This window comes from Carassius auratus, chromosome 37 (assembly GCF_003368295.1).
Source record: "Carassius auratus strain Wakin chromosome 37, ASM336829v1, whole genome shotgun sequence".
In the NCBI taxonomy this organism is placed as follows: Eukaryota; Metazoa; Chordata; class Actinopteri; order Cypriniformes; family Cyprinidae; genus Carassius; species Carassius auratus.
In genome coordinates this window covers 13739645-13767264 of record NC_039279.1, presented here as the reverse complement: position 1 = coordinate 13767264, position 27620 = coordinate 13739645, and the positions used below count along the sequence as shown (strand labels likewise).

At 38.7% G+C, this 27620-nt stretch overlaps 2 protein-coding genes across 2 annotated transcripts; both read left to right on the top strand.

The window, feature by feature from the left end:
* The first annotated feature begins 1410 nt into the window (after positions 1 to 1410).
* LOC113056551 (leucine-rich repeat-containing protein 3B-like) lies at positions 1411 to 2276 on the top strand. Its single transcript, XM_026223322.1, has one exon. The coding sequence runs from the start codon at positions 1476 to 1478 to the stop codon at positions 2274 to 2276; it is 801 nt and encodes a 266-aa protein (XP_026079107.1). The 5' UTR covers positions 1411 to 1475.
* A 9542-nt stretch (positions 2277 to 11818) lies between these two features.
* LOC113056550 (uncharacterized) lies at positions 11819 to 14786 on the top strand. Its single transcript, XM_026223321.1, has 5 exons — positions 11819 to 11888; positions 12287 to 12444; positions 12906 to 13013; positions 13453 to 13593; positions 13991 to 14786. Exons 1-5 carry the CDS (start codon positions 11849 to 11851, stop codon positions 14246 to 14248), a joined length of 705 nt encoding a protein of 234 aa, XP_026079106.1. The 5' UTR covers positions 11819 to 11848; the 3' UTR covers positions 14249 to 14786.
* The last annotated feature ends 12834 nt before the right edge of the window (positions 14787 to 27620 follow it).

Below are 27620 nucleotides of genomic sequence, written 5' to 3'. Positions count from 1 at the left end.
TTTAAGCAACAGCTGCGAATGGAACGGCTACAGCGACCGGAAGTTTGCCGTCACACCGCTGTAGCCAAGAACGTAAAAGTCACTAAGCAACGGTAAAACAGAACAGCGCAACGCAGCATTAATTCATTTATTGAGATCCAAAAAAATATATAATTTATAAAAGCAAGAGAAGGATTGCTTTTGGCGTTAAATGACAATCTTTTGTCAGAAGAGGAGTTTTTAATATTGTATGATGTAAATAAGTCTAAAAACATAACATTTATTTACCTAACCTCTCACGTTGTAGCGACTCCGGCAAATCAGCTGTTCTCCCGTAGTAGACCGTTAAATTAGAACGTCACAAAGTAGCAGTTAAATTCGCGCAGGCGCAATACAACGTCAGAATGGCGTTGCCGTTCCACCAGACCAGAGGCTGTTGCTTAAAGTCCCTGATAGGGATCACCTCTTCGAATGCCGACTTCCCGGGAGCTCATAAAAACTGAAAACCTTCGCTTCACGTCTCAATAAGTCAGGCTCTGATTGGTTCTCTTCTCTCATGCAGTCTGTTCTGTTTTGCCGGTTCTTTTGCTCATTCCTCGCATCTCTCCCGTCTGCTGATTTGATTTTCGTCACAGTCTATTTTCGTCTCGTCCTTTATTCGTTGACGATAATGTCAATCAATTTAGTCATAGTTTTAGTCTCCACCAGTGCCTTCTATTTTAGTTTTCGTTTCGTTTTCGTCGGCAAAAATATATTCGTGACGAAAATAATGACGAAAATATTTAGTCAACGAAATTAACACTGATGTGTATCTCTGTATGTATGCATTCGCTCTGGAATGTACAGAGCCCCACACATGACACACAGGAAAAAAATATAAGGCTAAATCATGTGCACGATTTACTAATTCTTTCCCTCAATGTACTAAAACGTGGACACGATTACTATTGCGTTCCCTCGATTTACTATTGCGTTCACTCGAATTATAAATTGTGCACAAGATTTTATAATTTGTTCCCTCCAGTTGCAAAATCGTGCGCACGATTTAGCAAATCAAGCGAACGCAATAGTAAATTGAAGGAAACTAATAGTAATCATGTGCACATTTTAGTAAATTGAGGGAATGAATTAGTAAATTGTGCGCACAATTTATTTATTTATTTCTTGCATGTCATGTGCGGGCCTCCGTAGGAATGGTTTAAGGGTAATCTGTTTTAATTAGAGGAATCATTTAATCCAAATGTTTTAATCAGTAAATATTTCAAAAGTATCTCAAGCAAGGAGCACAGTAGTATTCAAAGGAAACATGTTATAATCTTGACATATCTGAAAGTCTGAAATCTGAAACATTAAAGAAATATATATATTCTATTAACTGGTTGTATTCTTCAATATTCTAGGCATGCAAGCTGTTGGGGATTTTGATGTAGGGTACAGCCCCCTGGGTGCTCTCAGCACAGGTTGTCCTCTAAAGGGATTATGCCTGCAGTCCTACAATGCTGCTACCCTCAGGTTGGCTGCTTCGGCACTGTGTGGTCATGTGGTTGCTGTTTCACAGCTTAGTGCTGATGACACTATGTTTCCAACATGCTGCGACTTCCTGCTCCAAGCGCTGCTACTGTTCAGACAATGAGGACGCATTTGGTGGTAAGACTATGCGCTGCAGCAACCTGCATCTTACTGAGATCCCTCAGGATATTCCCAATGACACACAACACCTCTACCTGGACTACAACCTCTTGACCAGCATCCCTGCCAATGCTTTTCATGATCTTCCAATGCTAGCTGAACTGGATCTTTCCCATAATGAACTGGCTTTGCTTGAACCTGGAGCTTTTAGAGGTTTGGCAGCCTCTCTTCAGTTTCTGGATCTCTCATCCAACCAGCTCACAACACTGGACCCTGATGCCTTTGAAGGTGTTACAGCAAGATCTAACCTCACTGGAAACCCCTGGCACTGTGACTGCAAGCTGCAGACAGCCTTTCCACACCTGGACCTAGAGCCTGTATCTTTGACTGGTATTATCTGTCAGACATCTGAACCCTCAGACTCTGCAGCCCAAGGTGTGCCTTTCCTGCTGGCCAAAGACCTGGACCTGTGTGTGGTGCTCAAAAAGACCACGGACGTGGCCATGTTGGTGACCATGTTTGGATGGTTCACCATGGTCATCTCCTACCTGGTCTACTATGTGAGACACAATCAGGAAGATGCCAGGCGCCACCTAGAGTATCTCAAGTCTCTGCCCAGCAGGCAGGGCAAGTCTGAGGAGTCTTCCACCATCAGCACTGTGGTATAGTGCCATGACATGTGGAGGAAGCTTCTCAGGCTGCCAAAAAGCAATGGGCACACTGGACAATGGGCTACTGGACTTAAAATCATTGGAAAAACAAAGAATAATGGCTTTGTATCCTTGAATCACAGACCATTCACTTCAAGATAGCACTCAGAATTGATCAATACCCTCCCAAAGGACAAGGGAGAACTTCTGACACAGGATGCTTCATGGTCAGTGGAGTGCAATGTCTACAACAGGGGAATGTGAAACATATCATATAAAACATCCACAGACATACACATGGAAAGAGATGACTGGAGAGGGAAATCACAAGGTCCATCTAATCCAATTCAGATGAATAATTGATTCAGAAATGTCTGAGCTTGAGGCTCCTCTTGACTAAGAGGTCTGTCTGCTCTGCCTGCTTTTAAAGTAGGCGTTGTCTGTTTTTTCTTTTTTTTCTTCATCCAGTGTTTCTTTTTTCAGCCAGATCCCCATTTAGCAGGCAACACATGGAGCGTAAAGCACTCATCCTACTGGGTATTTACAAATAGTACTGTTGTTGTCCCTGCAGGCAATATCAATATTTTACAGATAAACAAATTCTTGAATGCATCAGTGATTTTCATGTGTCTCACTAAACATAGTATACTGTGCAGATGTAAAAAGCACTGTAGTTTGCTTTGATACTCAGTGGTTAGATTTTTAGGGGAGCACAGAAAATGGCTTGTTATTTTCTTCATGAATCCTTCAGTGTTAATGACGCTGTGACTTAAAAGAAATAAACAGGTTAACTTGTTATTTTTGTGATCAGTCACTTATATAAATCACTGTAGTTGTTTCTAGGGAAAACACCCTTAGACGCTTTAAGAAAATGATTTCAAATGTTTCAGAACTTTTATGTTTAAAGATAATGAGGTGATGTTGAACAGCACATGGTGTGTTTGCATTGTTAGAGTGCATCCTTGATATGTCACATCCAATACTGTGTGATTTTTCAGTTTCTAATGTGGAGTGCCAGCAAGAATAATTCAGAATGTTTGCCAAGATAAATCATAAATTGAAATCCACCTGAATGTGCAGCCTGTGTGAGTCAATATCTTCAAAGATTTACGAGACATGTCCGTAAATTTTGAAAATACCGTTTTGTTAATCCTTTACAAAAGGCAGTGAAGGGTGTCATGGAATTCATCAGAAAAAAGGTTGACTCCAAAACCTAATGAGTTTCCGACCAAGACCTTTTAATGTATCATAGGCACCCCTGACAGGAAAGTTGTTTCAAATGATAGGCAGGCATCATTTTGCTGGTATGTGGCTACATATACAGGAGAAAACAAGGCAGCTCACTAGGTAATAAGTGTAATCCAAATGTGGTTATAAATTGGTCCATAAGCACTAGATTTTCATATGAAGAAAGAAAAATGAAACACTTTACAACAAGGTTATAACCATTAACATTAGTTAATGTATTATATATCATGAACAAACAGTGTTTTTTGAAAAGCATTTTTTAACTTTATATTAGTGCTAATATAAAAATATACAATGTTACATTTAATTAAAAGTAAATCATGCAAAGTTAAAAATATATTATTCTATGTGGAAATTAAAAGCTCTAAAAGTACTGTACTGTTCGGTGTTTTCAAATATTGTATAAGCTAACCTTAATAACGTATACAACCTTATTGTAAAGTGTTAGTGAAATAAATGTTTTGCTGGTCATGCATATGCTAGATCTTCTGTTTCTGTGTAAGCAAAAGAAAATGTATGCAGTACGGTTTGCTTGAAAGTGTTATTTGTACTAGATTGCCGCTTTTATGTTTCATGTTTATGTGACACTGGCCATTGACATGTTTTAATACATGTGTTGGGATCTGATCACAGCTCCTCTTCAGAATGTTCCAACCTTTTGACTGATACTTAATGGAGAGAAAATGGATAAGGTACAACTGGCTTCTGCCTGATATTGCAGGTCCTTCCAGACTTCTGGAATTATTCCCCAAACATAATTTTATAGGTGCAGTTATATGGCCATTTATAATGCATAACATATTTTGACATGCCAATCAAGTATGAAGACCAGATGCCTTAGAGGTGACAGCTCTCCTTCCTGGTGTGTTTTCCTTCTTGGGATGCTGCGAGACAGATTTCCCTGCCCTGGACGGTTGCCCAGAGAACCTTGAGGAATCTTCCCAGCATCTAAGGATGTTCTGAAAGGGTATTCCTATGGGGATCAGAATTTTAAACACAGGAGAAGAAAAACATGACCTAGTCTAGTTACAGAGCCTGAAATAGTGAGTCCCATGTTACATACTGGTAGAAGAATGAAAGACCTAAGCATTTTGAGCCTAAATTAGAGCAGTTATATATTGGTTCAATATAGAAGATAATTGGTGGTGATCTTATGGTAAACATGAACTGCTTCTTTCAACCTAATCTCTGGACAATGACAATGATATTGTAGGATTGATTGTTATTTTTAGATTATTCTCCATTTTTTACTACATTTTTATTTGTTTTATATAAAAATATTATTTAAATTATTATATAAATTCTATATTTTTATTTTAGTTACTTTATAAGAATTCAAATCTAAAACGTGAAAATGGAATGGAAATCAGATGAAAGGAATTCTTAAATTCTGGTGAAAGAAACTTAAAAAACAGAAAAACTTTTTAACAGAGATACAATGTAATAATTATTAAAGGGGTCATATGATGTTGTTAAAAACATGATTTTGTTTATTTGGTGTAATGAAATGTTTTATGTGGTTTAAGGTTTAAAAAACACATTATTTTCCATATAATGTACATTATTGTTTCTCCTCTATGCCCTGCCTTTCTGAAATGCGTGCATTTTTACAAGGCTCATCATTCTGAAAAGTGAGGTGTGCTCTGATTGGCCAGCTATCCAGTGCATTACGATTGGCCGAATGCCTCAAGCGTGTAACAGAAATGTTACACCCCTTACCATACTGTGATGCGTGCCCTGGCCAGAACTCCAGCGAACCAAGACAAAAACAATTAAACCCATTACAAACAAGCCATTTGTTGCATCCAGTGGGGACATAATTACTGATTAAAATGACTTATACTATGTTTTTACGCATTGCGTTCCATTGCTCTGGGTACACATAAAACTATGTCTGCATTTGTGATCGGAGAAACGACAAACAACAAGCTGTACAATGCTCAGAACTCCTGTTTGATTCATCAGTGGCAAATCCTTTAAATATGAAGGGGGCAACTGTGGCCTAATGGTTAGAGACTTGGACTAGTTACCTTAAGGTCACCGGTTCAAGTCTCTGTGCTGGTAGGAGTTGTAGGTGGGAGGGAGTGAATGAACAGCGCTCTATTCCACCCTCAATACACAAGACTGAAGTGCCCTTGAGGAAGGCAATGAACCACCGGTTGCTCTCCGGTTGCTGGATCTATAGCTGCCCACTGCTCCGGGTGTGTGTTCACTTCTCACTGCTGTGTGTGTGAACTTGGATGGGTTAAATGCAGAGCACTAATTCCGAGAATGGGTTACCATACTTGGCAGTGAAGTAACGAGCCAACACCGGGCCCTTAAGCAGGATTATCAAGGCGGGTCCCCCTACTACAACACGTGATGACGATACGCGCACCAAAAAAAAAAAAAAAAAAAAAAACTGCTGGTGTCGGCGCACCATAATAACACATTGTTACTGTTACTGTCACTGCTATATACACATAGGCATAGGTCCAAATACATAAAAAAGATGCTCACTTACATTATAGTTGCATTTTTCGGGCTTTTCTCTGTGCGAAGTTGTCGATCATATCCTTAAGGTCCAGATTGCCCACACAGGCATTCTCAATTGACGGTATGGCAAGTCCAGAGAGACGACTCTGTCCCATTGAGCTCCTGAGATAGCTTTTTATCAGTTTTAGTTATGAAAAAGAAGGCTCTGCTGAGGCCACTGTCACTGGGATGGTCAGAAAAATCATGAAAGCAATGCAAACCACTTTTGTGTTTATAATTTGACGACTCCATGTCTGTCTCAAGGTCAACGTTTTTTACTGTTTGATTCCCCAGTTCCAATTAGAAACAAATTACACCAAATTCATCATTGTTTGTTTCAAACATTTATTTAATTTTCAGTCAAATATGCTGTTGTCATTATTTATTCAAATCAATTCGCAAAAAATGTAAATGCGATCAAACTAAAAGTAGTCAAATGCAATAGGGGGCCCCGGCTGTCAATCAAAATCTTCCAGTAATGCGGGCGGGCCCCTGATTGGTCCAGGCCCGTAAGCAACCACTTACCCTGCTTACCAATAGTTACGCCTGTGATACTTCACTTTTTTTCACTTTCACTGAACGACTGTGAGTCAGAACAGCCAGCTTTGTAGTATAGTCTCCCAGGATAAGGAAACAGTCCTCTATAAAATGCACTGCACACATCTAAATATTTGGGTTGAACTGTTCTGGAATAGTGTTGTAAATACAACTTAAGCACTGATTTCTGGCTGTGTCCTCTTTTGGAAGGCCAAACAAAGTTTTTTCGCTTTAATAACAAAACAGCGTCTCCATGACATGCACCTGGCAGTAACAGCGAGAATCAAAGTTTATGCCTTCTTTCTTTGTGTGAACATTTAGGCGGTGTTATGCAAATGTTCCCACACAGTGACATAGACATGTGGGGGCGTGTCCTAGGAGGCCTGGACATGTCTTAACTTTTATAAAGAATATCTTTTGGGGTTTGAGACTTTAGTCTTTGCAACTTTACAGATCTTATCTATCAATGAACAGCTTGTAATACTCCAAAGAGAAAGTAAAACATGAAATCGCATCATATGACCCCTTTAAAATGTCTTTTCATTTATTGACTTTTCATTTAAGGCATGTGACCTTTCAAGAGTCACATGTCTTTTGTTTAGTTTGTGTTCTTGTTGTTACCCACCTCTGCTGTATCTTTTCTCTTCATAATTCTGCTTCATCACATGTCTCACTCTCATTCACACATGCAACGGAAATGGACAGGATCAGACAACACAACTGTAATATGTTTACAAACGATCTTGTAGACAAAATACAGTATGTAATTATTGTAGCATTTGTCCCTGATGTTTCAATAGATGAGTAAATTAAGGGTTCATATTAAGCAGGTGTGTGTGCGCGCCTGTGTGTCAGTGTGTAGAGGGGGTTGGTTTAACAGGTAATGTTACAGTTGTTACAGTACCAAAAACACACCTGTTGCCTCAGTTTCATTTAGATTTCAGACCAGCTCACCTTGCAGTCTGGGAGACGGTGTGTGTGTGTGTGTGTGCGCAAATGTGCGTATATGCATGTGCATGCTTAAAAATGACTCTGGATAAATAACTCAAGCAGAATAAATTTCAATGTAATTAATTCGTAAATACGTTTTTTTATGTCTGATTTAAATTGTATTGCTTGTGTTTCATAAGGCTTGATTTGTGGACCCTTACAAAAAAGTACAGTGGCAGTATCATGCATGGCATCAGATGATATAACCATTCTTAATATTTCTTAATATATATATGAAATTTACATGATACTTCAGGGTACTTCAGATTTCCTCTCTTGCTTTCTAAGTCTTTTTTGTTTTCCATAGAGTTTGATTTTATAAACAACATTGCCCTCTACAGGTAAGTACTAAGTTTACTGTAACTGCACTGTCACAAAACACTTTCATGACTTAGGGTATAATAATGTAAACACCCATTGTTGTAGAGGTTAATATCATTTGTGTAGGCTACAGTGAAAACAAATCTCTATATTGGAAATCTGTGTATTTTTATCAGTGTTTAGTGTAAGCCATGGGTCAAATGGGTGACTCTTCAGACTTCCAAAAATAATGAATAATGGAAGCATGTTTTGCAGCAGCATCTGTAAACTTAACAGCCCATTTTTTAAATGTTAAAGAAGAACGGTGAAGAATAGTGGATGAAAACCGAAAGTAAAGAATGGGGAAAGAAGGATTGTGACTAAACAACACAAAATTTACAAAGTGAACAATATTAATTTCAAAGACACAATTTCACAAAGCCAAAAGTCAGACAAGACAAGCTACAATTACTAAACCTTAAATCATTGACATCAAAACAGTAGTACAATGCAATAAATGAATAAATAAAAGTGTCAGTGTCATAAATCCTGGACAGTTGGAGCACTAAGATGAACCTCAGCATCTACCCTGGCCAATCAACTGACTATTTCCTAGGTATGAAATATAAGGATTGAGATATAACCTTTGATCTTACCACCACTGAGCCTGATACGGTTGTTGTACTTAATATTGTGAAAGCACACATATCCAAACATGTCTGCTAAACTGTATTGTTGTGTGATTAAGAGCAGGAGCATGATAGATAATGATAGAGCTTACATAATGGGTTCAGGACAATGATCAAGGCGGTTTATACCTGAAGAGCGCTATACATTAGCGTGCCATTTCTTCTCAGTGGCAATAGCTTGACTTTTGTATGAAACCCTGGACATATATGCAAGCTGCAATCCTAGAAACTTGCAGAGCAGACAACAGAGAAGCACTTTCAAAAATAATCAGTCACTAGTAAAAGATCTGTAGTGTATGTTACTTGTGGGGAAAATGGTCAGAATACCAAAGCCAGAGCAGAGCCACAGACTCCATAAAACATGCTGACTTATTATGGAGGCAGTTCTCTGTTCCATAAACGCCAGGTAATTAATTTCTTCAAAGAACTCCTGAGGTTCTTTATTCATGCTGAGGACTCATCTTTTTAAGACAAGTTTTTGATCAAACAGTAAACCCTTAGAGAACGAAAGGTTGGTTATGAATCTTAAGGATGTACAGATATAAAGCTTAAGCATTTTTCTTTGCCAATCCCTACTTTCTTAATTTATATGAGCATAAAACTGACACCTACTTAATTAATTGACATTTTTAACAATGACATATTGTTGCTGTTTGACTCCTTCCACTATAATCTGACTGTATAAATTGCATATTTTTAAATAATTTTGTTTTAACATAGATATTATTTCTTTTCTTGGATTGAATGTTGAAAGCAGTTGTTCAGTTTATTGAAAATAATAAACAGAATAAAAAATGAAAGAATGCGAATAAAAAATGAAAAGCCTCGAATCATTAGTAGGAGTGTTGCCACAAAGGGGAATGGTCAAATAGATTAAGCTCATGGAACGGAAGTGTTCCATTTTCTCTCCACCACTGACGCCACAATCACATTTAGATTGATTCATTTAAAAATTTTCCCTTTTTGGACAGTACTCCTCTAAGTGATCGACAGATGCAAAGATTAAAAATGGTACAATTTAAGACACAATTCAGGGCTGTATTTATGGAATTGTTTTAAGATAAATTAATAAAAATGAAAAAAAAAACGTTGATAAAAATCTGAAAAGACCTAGTATTTATTATCTTAATGCATTGGCATCATGATGTGCAACTGTAGCAGCACTGCCAATCAATAGTGAATATCTGTCTGAGGAATGAGTGAGTTCATGCTAATGGAGGGTTTTGTGGGAACCCACTGAATTTAGCAACACCAATCTTCCCCTTTCTGTGTCTGTCTAATTCTGTTTCCCTCCGACCCTCAAAATGAAAAAATAAAAATCTTTTTTTGGTCAAACCAGACTCATACTGTGCATGTACATGATGTAATGGTGAGGTCACTTTTATTTGGCCTATGTCTTTCGGTTGATACCCCGTGTTTCCATAGAAACCCTAAACCCTTCTTCCCCTTTCCCCTCATCTGTTTGACATGATCTCTTCCCCTCTTCTTCCTTTGAAGGAAAAAATGTTTCTATCATTGGTTTTGGTTTGATGATGACAGAGTAGGAAAAAGTGATCTATCTATCTGTATCTGTATCTAAAAATCTTTGGTGAAATTCATACTTTACGTCAAAGCCTTATTACAAAACGTATTATTATGACCCTTTGTCACAAGATTTTGAATATGAGTGCACATGAATATGCCCATGCTTAAAGTTAAAGAAGGTCTTTAATCATTATATATAATATAATATCTTTATTAATATAATATAATATAATATTTAGGGCTGGTAAGCGATTACATTTTTTAAATCTAATTAATTACATGATGTGGTGATTAATCTAATTAATCACACATCAGATTTGGAGAAATTACTCTGAAAAGATCATTTAAGTCATTGTTGTGCAAAGCATCAAACAGGCATTACAAAAACTAGGTTCGGCAAGAAATATTTTGTTTGATAAAATTTATTACATACAGTATACTCTTTTGGACCATGGATAAATGATGACAGAATTGTCATTCTTGGTTGGGTGAACTATAACTTTAATAATTTATCTTCTTATTTATTTCTTATTTTATTTTCTTATTTTTTTATTATTACTATGAAAATATTAAATTATTTCTTTAATGAAATGGTACTCTAAATAATAAACTAAAACTGCCAGTAGGTGGTGGAAAATGTCTTAATGATTTAGTCATTTATTCATTCATTCGATTTCTTCAAATGGCTGATTCATTTAGGAGTGAAATAAATTGTTCTTTATGATTGGTTCATTGAATCATAAGTCTCATTCGACTTGAAGCGGATCATCTCCATAAGATCGACCAGTGTGTGAGATCAAAGTACCGCATGAGCACTTTGATGTCATACACCGATCGTTCTGTGCAGGGCCACTTCAAAGCCAACGCCAGTGGTTCAACGCGCCGAATAGTTCACCCAATTCGTTCAAAATGTGGATTAAGAAATGAAATGCTGCTGTGGGTTGCTCGGAGACGAACAGTTCTGCTTTGTCTTTATCTTCTGTTTGACAAAATTTAGCAAAACAGACAACATTGTGTCTAAAATAACATTAGTCATCAACACTAACATTAATCAATCGACTGTATGAAATGGCAGATTATCCACATAAGTCTGGGGCGGGGCAAGTGCGTTAAATGCGTTAATAATTTTAACGTGTTATTTTTCTCCATAATTAATTAATCTAATTAATGCGCTAAATTACCAACTCTAATATAATATAATAATAAAATGTTGTCCTTTTTTATTTTGTCATATTATCTGAATATAAACATGATATTTAGTCAATCAAAACTGTTCTGTGATTAATTGATTTAATTGTGTGTGTGTGTTTGTGTGTGTGTGTCTATATTATCTTAGCAACATGGAACTGTATTAGTTATCACTTACAATATGTTATTTACAATATGATACTTTATAAATATATAATGGCACTTTTTGACAAAATGTTGTATTGTCCTCTGTTCTTTATGTTTCATTTTAGGGCATTTTTTTCAGAAGTGTCTGTAGTAAAAATTTAAAATGTAATTTAACAGCATTTAGCTAGAAATATTTTGCATAATAACTTTCATTAATAACATAATAACACTGGAAAACATTACTGGCTTACCAGTTCATTAAGATGTTCATTTAAAAAAAAAAAAAAAAAGTGGTTTATTGATGCAAAAGCATCAGTAAACTTTATCATGCTTTGAGACAAGTTTCTCAATATCTACTCAAGATGACGTCAGAAACAGGAATTTCCGCTGCAGGATATATAAATCGTGAACATGATGGGTCTTTGTTACTGCTGAGGTCTGTTGACTTTGTGCATGTTCTTTTTGATTGCTGTTGTCATAATGAACTTCCAGGGTATGTTTTTATTTATTTATTATTATTATTATTTACATGACATTCAATTTTGTTATGTTTACATTCAATTGTATTATGTGAAAGAAATATATATTCTGCAGAATTTTGCTTCATATACTATTTTCAACAATATTTTAAATTATATTATACTGTGCACACAATTGTAATTTTGATGATAGAAGGCTTAAATGATTAATGTTTTATTTAAGGTTGTTTAAAAAATATATATATGGAAATAAGAACAAAGAAGCTTTGGGAATTTTTGCAGTCAATTGGAAACAGGTTTTATTTACCTGAAATCAGGATGTCCAGACACCTGAGCCATCTGTGTGAGATCTGCGTCACAGTGTTACGCACTTCTAATCGCTTCTCTCTCTCACTCTCTCTCTCTCCTCCAGGGGCTCTATTAGTCACACTTGTTGGAATTGTGGCATCTGCCCCAATCTCAGACAAACTGGACATTTTTAAAAAGGAGACTATTCAACTGGCCCACAGTTTTATCAACAAAATTCTAGAAGATACTCCTAAGGCTCATGCAGCCTGGGTAAATAGCAAGGTAAGCACATTTATTTTTTAAGGACTGTAACCACCATATACACTGATGGACACATTGTCCCCAGTATTCAGAAGAGCGGTCAATAAATATGCTGTTCGGTGATCGATTCTTAAAAATGTGCATTTGGTCCGTCTAATCCTGAATATTTGTTTACATGCTTGCTGATTAACATTTTTATATATGAATATTTCTTATTTTGTGCATAGTGGCCAAAGATCTTGGCTGAACTAAAGAGATATAGAGTTGATCTTTGAATGTATCACCATTTCACATAGGATCAACTAACTAAACTAAACAGAGTTTTTGATGATCGAAGTGTGTCCGAATACCTTCGAGGGTCACTGATTGCAAATTTACTTTGCTCTGGCATGTACAGTATGTGAGGAGTATGTACTGACAAAAGAACAAGAAACGCTGTCCTGTCGTGTTTAAACAAGTCAAATGCTTGTCCTCTCTTTCAGAGTCTGACTTTGGGCGACAACACAACTATACAACAGCTGGGGCTCTTGGAGGAAGAAATTATACCCTCTGACCCAGCTCTTCTTAACTTCTCCAGTAACTGCAGCATGGTACGTTTTCTTTTTGTTTTTCTTTTTTTGCCATTAGCTAAATCAAGTATGACTTTTTTGAATTTAACCTAACCCTATGCAGTACATTAAACCCACACCATCTGAGCTTCAAACATGAATAATGCCACATACTATGCAGACTGTTAAGGAGAGTAACATACTATACCGTTCAGAAGAAATCAGATTCAAAAAAAACTTTTGACATTTGAGAGATGGGTCAATAAGCAACAGCTTTAAGCATTAGCAGTGGGTTTGGCATAAACAAACACCACTTTTCTTCAGAAAGTGCAAAATCTTCTTGTATTATGATAGCTGGAAAATAATTATTACTTTTCAGACTTTATAATGGAACACAGTTACACAATGAACACAATGAAAAGACAAATATAACATGATTGTTCAGCAAATAAACTGTAAGATCTCTCTGTTACTGTCACAGGAAACCTGCCTTGCACACATAGTGAAGGGACTGCAACGACATCTGCATCTCCTGAATGAAATCAGCAAAAATCTGTCAAAGACAGACCAACTGAGTGAACTTAAAGCTGATATCCAAGAACTTCGTTTCCTAATCAAAAAGGTATGGTATTTGACTTGGAGACTGTTCTTTTGTGAATGAAATGTAATCAATTTACTGTTTTGTAGTATCAATTCCTGAATTCCCTAAATGATTGCCTTAGTCATGCCTTGATTTACTTATTATAACTTAATTTTGCTAAATTCAAATTATGTATGGCATCATATTGCAGTGGATAACAGTCAAGTAATTTAAATAGAGATGGTCAGCTTTATCTCATGAGAAGTTATAATAATTCATACAAGATGGCAAAAATGTCTTACTCATGGTGAGAGTGTGCTGCGAAAGTGCAACTTTTGGTTTTCTTTCCAAATGCAGTTTAACTGTCTTTTTTTATTTACCCTTGTTTTTGCGTGTGTGTTTTTGAATGCTCCATTCATGTATTTATGTATTTTCCCAGTTGCAGAAACAGGCGGGTTTTGACCCATCAAAGCAGGAAAAAGATGAGCAGTTACAGACCCTCATGCATGATCTGCACAAGCATCTGACAAATGATTACTTAATCCATGTGGCGGCCCACCTCACCATTCAACAGCTTCTGGACTTCAGCTGTGAAGTCCTCCGCAGTTTCCTTAGGATTCGCAGAATGACCTCTAACATTTCCATGGCAGAGAACCCTAAAACTGTGCACCTCTGCAGAAATGCAGCAGGTCTATGAAAAGCGTAGACTGTTAAGCCCAAAGTATACTTGTGTTTTGATACAGATGCATAGCCTTTAAAAGTATACTGTAAGCAAAAAACAAACAAACAGTTGATATGTGTTTCAAGGTACACACTCAAATTATTTGTTGCTGGAATCATGTTACATCATCAGTCAGGCCATGGAGGCACTGCAGGGTATTTGTTGTCTTCAAATTTTGCATTTTGTTTATTTATTTATCTATTTAGTTATCTAGTCTATTTATTTTATATTTCACTTCACATTTTATTTATTATTTATTAATTTAACACTTTAGGAACTCTCTTAAAAGGCTTTATTCTTTGCAGTCTGCCTCAGAAATCAATGTATAATTTAACTCACTGTCAAAATGTATTATTCAACTTTACTGTGTCATACAATATGAGTGCATGAACACGTCTATAAGTTGCTAAATGAGATCATGGTCGTTGGACTGATCTCCTGATCTCTGTGAAAACTACCTGCTGTAATGTTCTGGTTTTTATTTTTCATACCCCTAAATATTACTTATAAATCTGATATCAGATTTTATTTATGAATATGTATTATTTATTTATTTATTTATTTATTTAACTGAAAAATACATGTATTTATTTTTGCCATTATTTGTTATGTTTGGAATGTCTGAAGATGCTTTACATTTTAACCAAATAAATTTCTTTTGAGGTTAATGAGTGTTAAATATTGTTGTGCATGCAGTTAGTTTCGTTTATGCGTTGGCCTATGTGGATGCGTGGGAGGAATGAGCCACGACAAAAGGATCTTTTAGTTGCACAGTTCACTCACCAATAGTATGAGTGGCATAAACACACAATTTGCATGTCACTGTTCTCGCTGATCGGTGCTCTTGCTCTGGCACAGAACAGCACCATTTCCGACCATGCGATAAGCATGCGAACAACCTCTACTACTACTCAAAAACTCTCTGTACACATATAACTCAGCGCAAACTCAATAATTGACATAACTAACAGCCAATAGGAATAGGAACAAAATGAACACAGTGAATAGGCTTAAAGGGACCATGCCCTCTTTACTACACTACCCCCCACCCCACTGTAGCAGTACTTAGTCCCTTCAGTACAAAAAACAACTACAATAATAACCAGACAGTTACCAAAAAAAAAAAAAAAAAAAAAAAAAAATTAATAAGAAAACTGTATATAATGAACAGTACAAGCAGCAGTAAAACACTAACTGTTGTATCTGGACGGCTTCCAAATTTCTCTTCCTTTATGAGTTCTTCTATAATAGGGTTGTCAGGGGCATCCTTGCTCTTTTTCAGGATCTCACTCCTTTGACGTCTGACCCTCGCTGCAATCACTTCAAGGTCATAGGGCTTGAGGCGATCGTGATGCATGATTCTCTTTTGTCGTAAACCCTGGACCTCATAAAGTACTGGGCCACAACAGGCAGATATCACAAAGGGGCTAGAGCTGTAATCGGGCCTTAAAAGTTAGGCCCGACAGGACCCGAGCCCGACAGGTTTCGGCCCGAGCCCGACAAGTACATTTTGATTGACAGCTTTTTTAAAGCCCGAACCCATTTACAGCCCGACATTATTCAAATGTGCACACACACACAGCTCTTTTGCCTTTTGTCAACAATGAGTAATTTATTCAAGTTTTAACATAATTTACTCATAACTAACGAAGACTAGACCACTTGGAAGTTGGAATAAAGAAATAAAATAAGTCCTCTGTGACATCGTAACATCTCAGCATTCTAGACATAGGCTCATTTAACCTATAAATAGACCAACGCACCAATAAAAACGAGTCATTTAAAAAAAATTTAATTAAGATACATTTTAAATTAAGATGGGTATTTGGCAATAACGAAATTAAGATAAAGGCTCCGCCGGATTTTCTTTATTTAATAAAAGAATAATGCCAACATTAGCATAAATACTCTGTCAACATTTAAGACTGCATTTAAGACTCAATGAATATTTAGTTATCATTTGAAAACCTTTACTCACAGAGATTAGGCTAGGTCTACATTTTTGTGGAGGAAAATTTATGAATCCACTGTAGATGTCTTCAGCGCGTTCCTGCGCTCACTGATGGTGCGTCATTATTCACCCATCATTCTCATTATAAACACGGTCAAAACTTTTCCACACCTCAGCATTTGCTTTAGTTGCTGGTGCAACCAAAACGTAATCACCAGAGGCAAGCCTCTGTTACACCTGCTCAGCATTCATTTTTCGCATCTTTCTCGCGCTAATCGAAACACATCACATGACCGCTCGTTTACCTCGCAAACCGGAGCGCAAGCCCGAGCCCGAGCCCGACCCGAGCCCGACCCGAGCCCGCGTAAGATGATAGAAATTAAGCCCGAACCCGACCGAACCCGTCGGGTCCCAACGGGTCCCATCGGGTTCGGGCAAAGGTCTTCAGCTCTAAAAGGGGCCTTTCCAAGGGCCGTGAAGTTGCTCCTGGGCAACATCATGTGCGTCTCTCAATCCTTTTTCCAAGTTGTACAGGAAATCTTGTACTCCCAAACTGTCTGACCTTTGCTCTGCCATACCGGACCATAGATCCTGAGGTTGGCAAACTTCCCTTCCAAGCATGAGCCTATTTGGTGTGAATCCAGTAACTGCATGCTGGGAGCTACGGTACGCGGATGTAAGGAGAGAAAGATGCTCATTCCAGTTTTTCAGATTCTGGTTCACATAGCATCACATCATCTGAAAGAGCGTTTGATTGAACCTCTCAACTTGCCCACTGGAGGCAGGATGGTAAGGTGTTGTCCTTGTTTTTGTGATTTGTAATAGACTACAAACATTTCTGAATAATGAACTTTCAAAATTTCGACCCTGGTCTGTGTGCATTTCAAATGGTGCAGCAAACCTAGAGTTGAACTCATAGACGAGTGTCTTAGACGTAGTTTCTGCCCATTGGTCTTGCACAGGGAAGGCTTCTACCCATCGAGTGAACTGGTCAGTGATGATTAGGATGTACTTGGTTCCTGAACTGGACACAGGAAATGGCCCCAATGTGTAGATATGGATCCGATCCATTGGTGCCCCTGCTTGGTAATTTTGAAGCTTGGCTCTCTTGGTCAGCCCCGCTACTTTGCATTCTGGTATTCCTCAGTCCACGAGAATGTTACTTTTTTCCTTAGGAGTTCATTAAGAGTGTTCATGTAGCTCAATTGGTAGAGCATTGCGTTATCAAGCGCAAGGTTGGGGGTTTGATTCCCTGGGAACACATGATAGGTAAATATTGATAGCCAGAATGCACTGTAAGTCACTTTGGATAAAAGTGTCTGCTAAATGCATAAATGTAATTTAATTTAATTAAGAGGGCTGGCTAGCTCAGAAAATGCCAGTACAAACTTTCTGTAGTAGTTACACAGTCCAAGAAAGGCTTTCAGCTCATGTACACTCGTTGGGGGGTTTCAAGCTTCCACATCACTAATCAAAGATGGGTTGGGCTGTATACCTTCGTCACTGATCACATGGCCCTGGAAAAGAACTTCATCTTTAAGCAGGTGACACGGGTGAATGCTGTCTTTGCTCTGTTAAAAGGCCAAGGTCCACATCTGAAAAAGCAAAGAGAAGCATGTATGAGATTAGAAGCTCAATAAGTCACTGTTGCTGTGCCTCACTTAATGCTCCACTTGAAGCGGCATACAGGGCTTGAAGGTGCTCAAGTAGGTCTGTGGCGGTTGTTAGTCTTCTCAGATCGGAATAATATGTATCATCACTTTGTTCTTGATAGCTACAATAGTCCCTGTCCAGCTGTTTGTAATCCATTAAGCCCTCATCTGGATTTGTTTCCAATAAGAGACTGAGACAGGCCCCTTTTGGTAGGGTGGTTTTATTACTGGAAAGATTGCAAAGTCTCACAATCACTCGACACTCCATGGTTGTGACAACACTCCCTGAGGCCACAGTTTCTGTGATCAGGTAGGGTTCCAGAACAGCACAGACACCAGGCTTTGGATTGTCAACTTCACCCCAGACTAGACATTCACTTTCTCGTGGTAACATAGGACCACTCAAGCAACGTGATAATCCATTCCATCCCCTCCGACAATCTTAGCAGGAACTAGTTCTTCTGCAATAAACACTCTGCCACTAGTAGGGATGGTTACATTTGCAGCCTGCAAAAAATCTAGCCCCAGAAGGACAGGGTCACATATCGGAGCCACAAAGACTTCTCATTCTGTACACCAGGTGCCAATCTGAAATGTAACTTTCAGTCCGCCTTTGGCATTCATGTCCTTCCCTGTTTCTGCATTGTGTAGATTTGTCTGTGTGGTAGCCGTCTGCTTACTGACGGGAAACTGTTTATACAAAGTATCTGAGATAACTGTTGCTTCAGCTCCTGTGTCTACAATGGCTTGTGTTGGAATCACATCAATAAGCAAGCTTGGGCCTCTGCTTTTTGCAGGCCCACCTGTGGTGTGGGAGACTGGCTCCTCCAGCTTTGTAGCCCTTTTAAAGTGGTACTATGGTTCTGGTCATTCCTGCTATGACTAGGATTGGGTGGCAGAGTTGACAGCCTGACACACTCTCTGTGAAAATGCCCTTCTTCACCACAGTGATAGCACAAACCTGCTCCAGCACGATTGGGGCTTGGCGAGTAGGTTTTTGTTTGTGCTGTGCCATCTTGTGTTGGAGAACCTCCTCGAGTACATTCCTGATTTACTGCCTCCAGCTTTCTTGTCTCTCCGGCTGTGAGGATATGAAGCTTTGATTTCAGCTGTTCCATCTTTTGCATCAGGTGGTTAAACTGGTCAGCAGACACATAGCTCTTACTAATTTTCTCTACTTGCTCAGTTAGCAATGCAGTCTTCTGTGAGAGTGCAGCTACTTGGTCTGCTGTAACGTAGCTTGGACTTTGGACTCTGTTCTTTACATCAATATCAAGACCCAAGGTTGCTCGATAATTGTGCGCATTGGCCTCTACCAGTCTTTGAGCCTCCACTAATGAATGGGGATCCTTGTTCATTACTTCATAGGCAACTTTTTGGTAAAAAAAAGTCCCTTGAGGAAGAAATCTGTAGCAAGTTGGTCCTGCAGCTCGAGCTCCACACTTTGCTGATTCTTTGAGGTGGCGGAGTTCACCCAGTTACCCTCTGATTGTGGTTGGGGGTCATGCTAACCAAAATGTTGAGTCCTCACGAATATGTTCAGGAAGTGAACAGACATACTTAATAGCTGCCCCTCTCAGACAGTCATACAAACAGTCCACTCTGTAATCTCCAGTCCAACCATACTTCCTGGCCTGTCACTCAAATGGTACCAGAAATGATTCCCAATCTCAATTACCGCCAAAAACAGCAAGCTTTGCCTTGGGGCCCTCTACAGCAATTAGATGGCATTGATAATGAGGCATGCTAGATCTTTGTTCAGCAGCATAATATGTGGAAATGGCTGGGAGCCACACTCAGTGTTTCGTTGCCTTGTGCCAGTCTCAGTGGAGGGATTAGCTCTGGAGGGACCTGAAGTACATGCTCTTTGCTTTATTACCTCTAGCTCTGCAGTGAATGGCCCACCAGTGATATTGTGTGACCTCTCAGAATCTTGAAAGAGGGTTGAATCTGAATACGGCATCCTTCTTTCCCTGTAAGTTGGCTGGGAGCTCTCACGTGTGTCACCTCTGGGTGCCATGAACATTGACATTTGTGGGGCTGGAGAACAACTTGTAATATGAGTCAATAGTGGAGCCATCATCATTTGCAGTTATTTTGGTTTTCGAGCATTGTCTTAAGCCAGTCTGGGGGTTGATTGGAATCAGGGGCTGCTGCCATGGCTCCATGACACAATACTTCCTGAGACATGTCTGAATGTATTTTTTTTTGTTATTATTATTTTCTCTTTTTCATGTCCTTTTTTCACTCTTTCTCTTCTTTTTTTCTTTCTTTCAATTAACTTTTACAGACTAAATTACAGATTTTCTTATGGAGCATTCGAGTCTCTTTTCTCTGGCAATCCACCCTGTAGTTGAGTCCACACAGTTCTCATTGGGCGCGATGATGTTAGCCTGCTTGAGTCTCACCCTGAAAAGAGCGCTATAAAATTATCTTACTGCTTATCCGCTTCCGCCGTATGTGCTGTTTTGCCAGCGTCCGACTTTTCTCTCGTTTAATACATGTGGTTGGAATTTACAGATGAAATCCCACTTCGGACACCAGTTTGTCCTGTGTGCTGTTAGTTTCGTTTATGCGTTGGCCTATGTGGATGTGTGGGAGGAATGAGCCACGACAAAAGGATCTTTTCCATAGCGTTTAATTAACTTCTTGATCAGGTTAGTTGCACAGTTCCCTCACCAACATTATGAGTGGCATAAACTATGGAGTCAATTTAACGGCGTATATATATATATATATATGCAAAAATATATATATATACGTTTTACAAAAGAAAATAAAGTTTTGCAAAAGAAAATAAAGTTTTGCAAATTAAAATTTAAGTATTGAGGAAAATAAATTTGCTTTTTGCAAACAAAAATTAAGAATTGCAAAACATAAATGAAACAGCGTGAAAGCAATGATTTTGCAATACATATTTTCCATGGTCATATCTATTAATTGATTTGCAATGCTGCTTTTATTTTGCGTGTCAGTCTAGTTTGAGCTTGTGATACCATTTTTCCTCTGCGCTTCACTTTTCCGCACATCTGTCTTTGTGGCACTGTTTTGATGTCGGGGCGGAGTCAAGGGACCGGGGGCGTGTACAAAATTCCTCCCTGGAAGTGACGTCATCGGCCCGAGACGCAGTTCATTGATCCAAGTCCTGTCATGATGAGCAGAGACTTTCGAGTGGATCATTTATTTTTATTCAATAGCATTAAAACATTCATGTTTTCATTTTATTTACTTTATTAACAAATGTATGTGTATTAGCAGCATTTGCTCAAGTTAAAGAAGTTGTTAACATGAACATCTGCTGTAATGCATCTGTAATGCATGTCACTGTTCTCGCTGATTGGTGCTCTTGCTGTGGCACAGAACAGCAGCTTTTCCGACCGTGAGATAAGCATGCGAGCAACCTCTACTACTACTCAAAAACTCTCTGTACACACATAACTCAGCGCATACTCTCTGATTGACGTAACTAACAGCCAGTAGGAATAGGAACAAAATGAACACAGTGAATAGGCTTAAAGGGACCATGCTCTCTTTACTACAATATCCATTGTTGCTCATATTTTCTCTCTGTATTACTTTCTGTATCTGGAATTTAATTGTATCATCTTTAGTCAGTTGACAATTAATTAGGAAACAGACAAAGGATTTTTAAAAAATATTGCACACCTTAGGTGGTAATGCGGCCACCATGCAAGTTCTGCATGCATTATTTTTCTAGAATTAAATGGAGTTGAATATTCTGCTTAAACCACAGTTGTCCATTCAAAGCTCTTGTGTGTAAAAATACTTTCATAAAATTCTCATGGAGTGATTTAAGTAAGACAATCATGGGCCAGTGCAGATAAAAAGTTCCTGTAGGCAAGTTTTAAAGGGATAGTTCACCCAAAAATCAAATGTTACGTTTATCTGTTTAGCCTTAGGGTATCTAAGATGTATGTGACTTTGTATATAAATATTTTTAACATAAGCCGTTTCAGTCTCTCAGTCTTATAATTGATGTGAATGGGAATCCCACTCAAAACATACAATAAAAAAAGAAAAAATCAAAAACCCACACACTACCAATGTTAAACCCTGTTGCTTGTGACTATACATTGATGTATAAAGACACAAAACATTCGGTCTGTGCAAGAAACGAAACAGTATTTATATCTTTTTTTTTTTTTACCTCTGATTCACGCAGTGTGTCCGAACTGTTAGTACTCTCCTGAGCGCGTCCTCAAGCAGGACTTATAAGTGCATTACCGCCACCTATCTCTCAAATGGACCATTGAGACGCTATCTACAATTTCAGTTAGAGTGTCAATGGTCCATTGTTTTTGTGTATTTTTTGTGTATTTATTTTGTGTATTTGTGTAACAGGCCTTATAGAAACTCCTCCTCTAGGTGAAACAGCGTGGTCCCGGCGCTGGTCAATCGGGTCTGGCTCGATGAAACTCGATGAGAGAGGGATCCAGAATGTTGTAGGCAGCTACCCATGACCTCTCTCCAGGTCCATAGCTCTCCCAGTCCACCAAGTATTGTAGCTGACCCCCTTTCCGTCTTGAGTCCAGTAACTCATTCACCTTGTAAGCTGGGGATCCATCAACATCCAGCGGCGGTGGTGGCTCTTGAGTATCATTGTGGGGTCAGAATCCGAGTGGACTGGTTTGAGTAGCAAAACATGAAAGGATGGAGAGAAGCAATAATTAACAGGAAGTTCTAACTGGAGTGTGACCTAATTTATTCTTTTTAGAATCTTGAAAGGACCAACATACCTTGGGCTGAGCTTCCTGCTTGGTAACCGCAACTTGAGGTCCCTCGTGGAGAGCCAGACCCGCTGCCCTGGTTGGTAGGGAGTGTGTGGCCAATGTCGCTTGTTGGCCTAAAGTTCCTGTACTCTCACAGCTCACTGAAGACGTATTTGTAAACTGTCCCACACTCTCTCACTATGCCGAATCCAGTGGTCCACAGCAAGGACCGATGAGGGTTCGCCAGACCACGGGAACATAGGGGGTTGACAACCAAGGACGCACAGGAAGGGAGTCAGACCTCCGGATGAGTGAGTCAATGAATTTTGTGCGTATTCAGCCCATGGAAGGAATTCAGACCATCGATGCTGTTCTCGGCTACAATAGGATCGAAGATACAGTATCTGCCCAGCTCTTGGTTTAGCCGTTCGACCTGTCCATTTGCTTGTGGGTGGTATCCTGAGGTGAGACTGACATTGATGTCAAGGTGCTTGCAGAAAGCTCTCCACTCTTGAGATGTGAACTGGGTTCCCTGTCACTGAAGACATCCTCTGGTATACCATAATTCCGAAAGACATGATGAAACATTGCCTGTGCAGTTTCCATGGCTGTGGGGAGTCCTTTTAAGGGGACCAAACAACATGATTTGAGACATGTCTATGATGACGAGAACAGCAGTGAAGCCGTTGGACAAAGGCAGGTCTATGTCAAAGTCAATGGAGAGATGGGACCAGGGACGTTGTGGGATGGGTAGTGGTTGAAGGAGTCCTGAAGGTAACTCTTTGGGGGTCTTGGACTGGGCACAGACTTGACAAGCTTTTACATAGGTAGTGATGTCTTTAATAATTGAGGGCCACCAGAAAGACTTTCGTAATAAGTGCAGTGTGCGGGATATTCCTGGATGACCAGAGCTAACAGAGGAGTGGACCCATTGCATTACACTGTGATGTAGGTTTTGTACATATTGTCATATTATGTGGGCAGTTAACAGGGGCTGGTTGTTGGAGTTGTTTGTTCAATTCAATTCAAGTTTATTTGTATAGAGCTTTTTACAATACAAATCATTGCAAAGCAACTTTAAAAAAAATTAATTTTCTACAATATTTAGTAGTAGCTTATAAGTGGTAATAGGTTTATGTGCAAATGACAGGAACTTTCAGAAAAAAAGACATAGTCAACCAGATGAAGAACACTATTAAGCAATTATAATGTGATTGAATAGTAAATAGCAATATTTGTTAGTTCTGTTTGTTGATTCAGGATTAGCATCATCTGAGGTCCTCTGAGGGTCAGCATCATCTCTTCTCAGGTGTTCTGGATCCAGACTGGAGCTTGTGTAAATCCTAGTTACCACGGGATGTAAATCTGGCAAAACAGAGAAACAAATCAAGACATAATTAGCTGCTGTTTCAACAAAGTAAAATTAATTAGTTTAACCCAAGCTAAAGAATAAGAATGCACATTTGATCACAAAATTATGTCACAAATTATGAGATGCATTATTCGAATGCTTGGTGAAAGAGATGTGTTTTCAAACTAGATTTAAACAGAGAGAGTGTGTCTGAACCCAGAACATTGTCAGGAAGGCTATTCCAAAGTTTGGGAGCCAAATGCAAAAAAGCTCTACCTCCTTTAGTGGACTTTGCGATCCTAGGAACTATCAAATGTCCAGAGTTTTGTTACCTTAGGGAGCGTGATGGATTGTAGCGTGGTTAGGTACACAGGAGCTAAACCATTATGGGCCTTATAGGTTAGTAATAATAATTTGTAACTGATATGAAACTTAATAGGTGGCCAGTGCAGATAATGTAAAATTGGGGTAATATGATCATATTTTCTTGACCTGGTAAGGACTCTAGCCGCTGTATTTTGGACTACCTGTAGCTTTTTCATTGAGGATGCTGGACAACCACCAAGAAGTGCATTACAATAGTTCAGTCTAGAGGTCATGAATTCATAAACTAACTGTTCTGCATCAGAAACAGTTAACATATTTCATAGCTTGGCAATGTTTCTAAGATGGAAGAATGCTGTATTTGTAACATGGGAAATATGGTTTTCAAAAGACAAGTTGCTGTCTAATATAACACCCAGATTTTTGACTGTAGAGGAAGTAACAGTACATCCGTCTAGTTGCAAACTGTAGTCTACTAGATTCTGTGTACTGTTTTTTGGTCCAATAAGTAATATCTCTGTCTTATTCAAATTTAATAGTAAAAAATTATTTTTCATCCAATCTTTTACATTTTTAACACACTCTGTTAGCTTAGACAATTTACAAGTTTCATCTTGTCTCGTTGAGATATATAGTTGAGCAGTGGCAGCTCCAGCCAATTCTCTCTAATGTTAGCTTGATTAATGAGGATAGGTCACCCATTCAATTGATAAATTAACAGCTAGTGAAAGATGTAAAGGGAACTGAACTACTATAGTATTAATTAAAAATAAACTGACATTAGGAATCAATCTCTTTCTCTCTCTTTCTCTACAGTTTGTACTGTATATGCGTGTTAACATAAATCAGCAGCAAATGAAGACTGACGCCAGGACGAGTTTAAAAGAAAAAAAAAAACATTTTATACTTTGATTTCAGTTTAATAAGAAATAACTGAAATCACATAAATCACTGTTCACACAACTTATATTACACTGCTCATTTATATCACATTCCTCACTTACATTACACTGCTCCCTCATATCCAAATGCATCTTTGCTCTTTCGTGTTTTTTCACCTTCTCCGAGAGATGATGCATTTTGGTGACACCTGTAGTTGTCCATGCGATGTCCGTCACGCTCTCACGATGGAACAAAATGCAGTGGTAAATATGCAGAATACCACATCCTCGAAAATCCTTGTTTATATGACTTCCTGCCCTTTGTAGATACTTGTTTGATGTTTAAATTTGGTTTTGGCTGTCCTAATTCTTTAATTGCCAATTTATCCTTATTGCTACAATTAATGGTATTTCTTTCAATGACACAATAGATTTAATCTGCGCTGTGGTAACGTTCACCATGATGTTGATCAAGTTCAGCTGACAAAGGCACAGCTATCCCCATCTCTCATTTTTATTTTATTTTTCACATTTGATAAAGATAAAGTAGTTTTTCATTTTTGTCTAGTTGTTAAAATTCAAAATAGTTTTTAAATATTATTGGATGTCACTGTTCCCACCAGTTGTTGCACAAGTTAAGGTTACACACGAAGACGAAAGCACGTTAGGGCTAACCCTCCCAGAACTCATTGAGATTGCATTGCAGAGCCTGCAGTTCGAAAAAAAAAAAAGTCTATGAGAGCACTTGGGGCGATTCTCAGTTTGACAGAAATCGCCCACAAAGGGGTGGTACTACACAAAAACGCGAATCGACGCTGAATGGACTATATGGAGGCAGCACAAACAGTCTAGAATAGTGAAAGCTAGTGTAACACTGTGGTTGAATGTAAAAGAACAAAAAAAATCCCTCCCTTTCGTTTGGTGGTGCGTCGCCCAATCACCCTAACGGAGAAACCACCAATGTATTTGAGTATCATCAGCATAACAGTGGAAACTAATCCCGTTTTTTCTAATAATATTACCAAGGGGCAACATGTATATTGAAAATAGAAGAGGACCTAGGACAGATCATTGTGGCACTCCATATTTTACTGGTAATAAATGAGTTTACTCCCCATTTACATAAACAAAATGGTAGCGATCGGACAGGTAAGATCTAAACCATTTAAGAGCCTCCCCTTGAATACCTGTATAGTTTTGTAATCGATCTACGTGTATGTTATGATCTGTGGTGTCGAACGCAGCACTTGTCAGGGTGCGTACTAGACAGAGGACTCAGATGCAGAGTAGAGAAAAGGAGAATCTTTATTCTCGCCACAAAACACAAAATAACAAACAATAATAAAATGCTCTGGCGCACACAGAGATCTCCGAGCTGGCCGGCACACTGCGGACCACTCGTGCTGCCGGATCTCCGAACTACAGATCCTTTGACAGAAAAACAGAAGGTGAGACTGATACTTAGAACCATACAAAACATGGATAAAGACAAAACAATCTACTCACAACAACAGACAGAAAAGCAGAGACATATAAGGGAGTGGGGGAACGAGCGACAGGTGGGGAAGAATCAGCTTGTGATCTGCACAACCCCGCCATGATCAGCGCTGATTGCCCAGACCACAAGCTACCGAACAGACAGGACAACACAGGGGAAGCTGAGACGGCACCCTGCACCATGACAGCACTAAGAGAAAGTAAAACCAGCAATGAGATGCAGCCTTGATCTGACGCAAGAAGCAAGTCATTTGTAATTTTAACAAGTGCAGTTTCTGTGCTATGTTGGGGCCTGAAATCTGACTGAAATTCTTCATACAGATACTTTTTTTGCAGGAAGGAGCTCAATTGAGCAGACACAATTTTTTTTCTAAAAGTGTAGACATAAAAGGAAGATTTGAAATGGGCCTATAATTTGCCAGTTTACTAGGATCTAGTTGTGGTTTCTTAATAAGGGGCTTAATAACCACCAGCTTGAATGGTTTTGGGACGTGACCTAAAGATAACAACGAGTTAATAATATTGAGAAGCAGTTCTTCTGCTACAGGTAACAACTCTTTCAGTAATTTAGTGGGTAAAGGATCTAATAAACATGTCGTTGGTTTAGATACAGTGATAAGGCTGCATTTCCGTGTTAATAGAAATGAAGCTGACAGCAGCTTCAGCAGAATTCTTCTTTTATCTGCCTTCCTCTGCGGGACCTCCTGGCTTTCACTCCGCTGTTCATATCTTCATCCCTTTCAATCACTTCTTGAGGAATTGGTTGGGTTTCTGTGATAGTCTGATGAACAACAGCCTCAGCAGTTTGTGTTACCTCATCGTCTTTCTTTGGTCTTCCCCTGCGTGAACGTCTGCTTGCCATCTTGTTGCTGAGGTCTTTTTCCTGTCCTTCATCTTCCTTATGCACAGACTCGGTTTCATCTACGCTGATATGGGAGCTCGAGGGTATTGGGGGTTCTGTG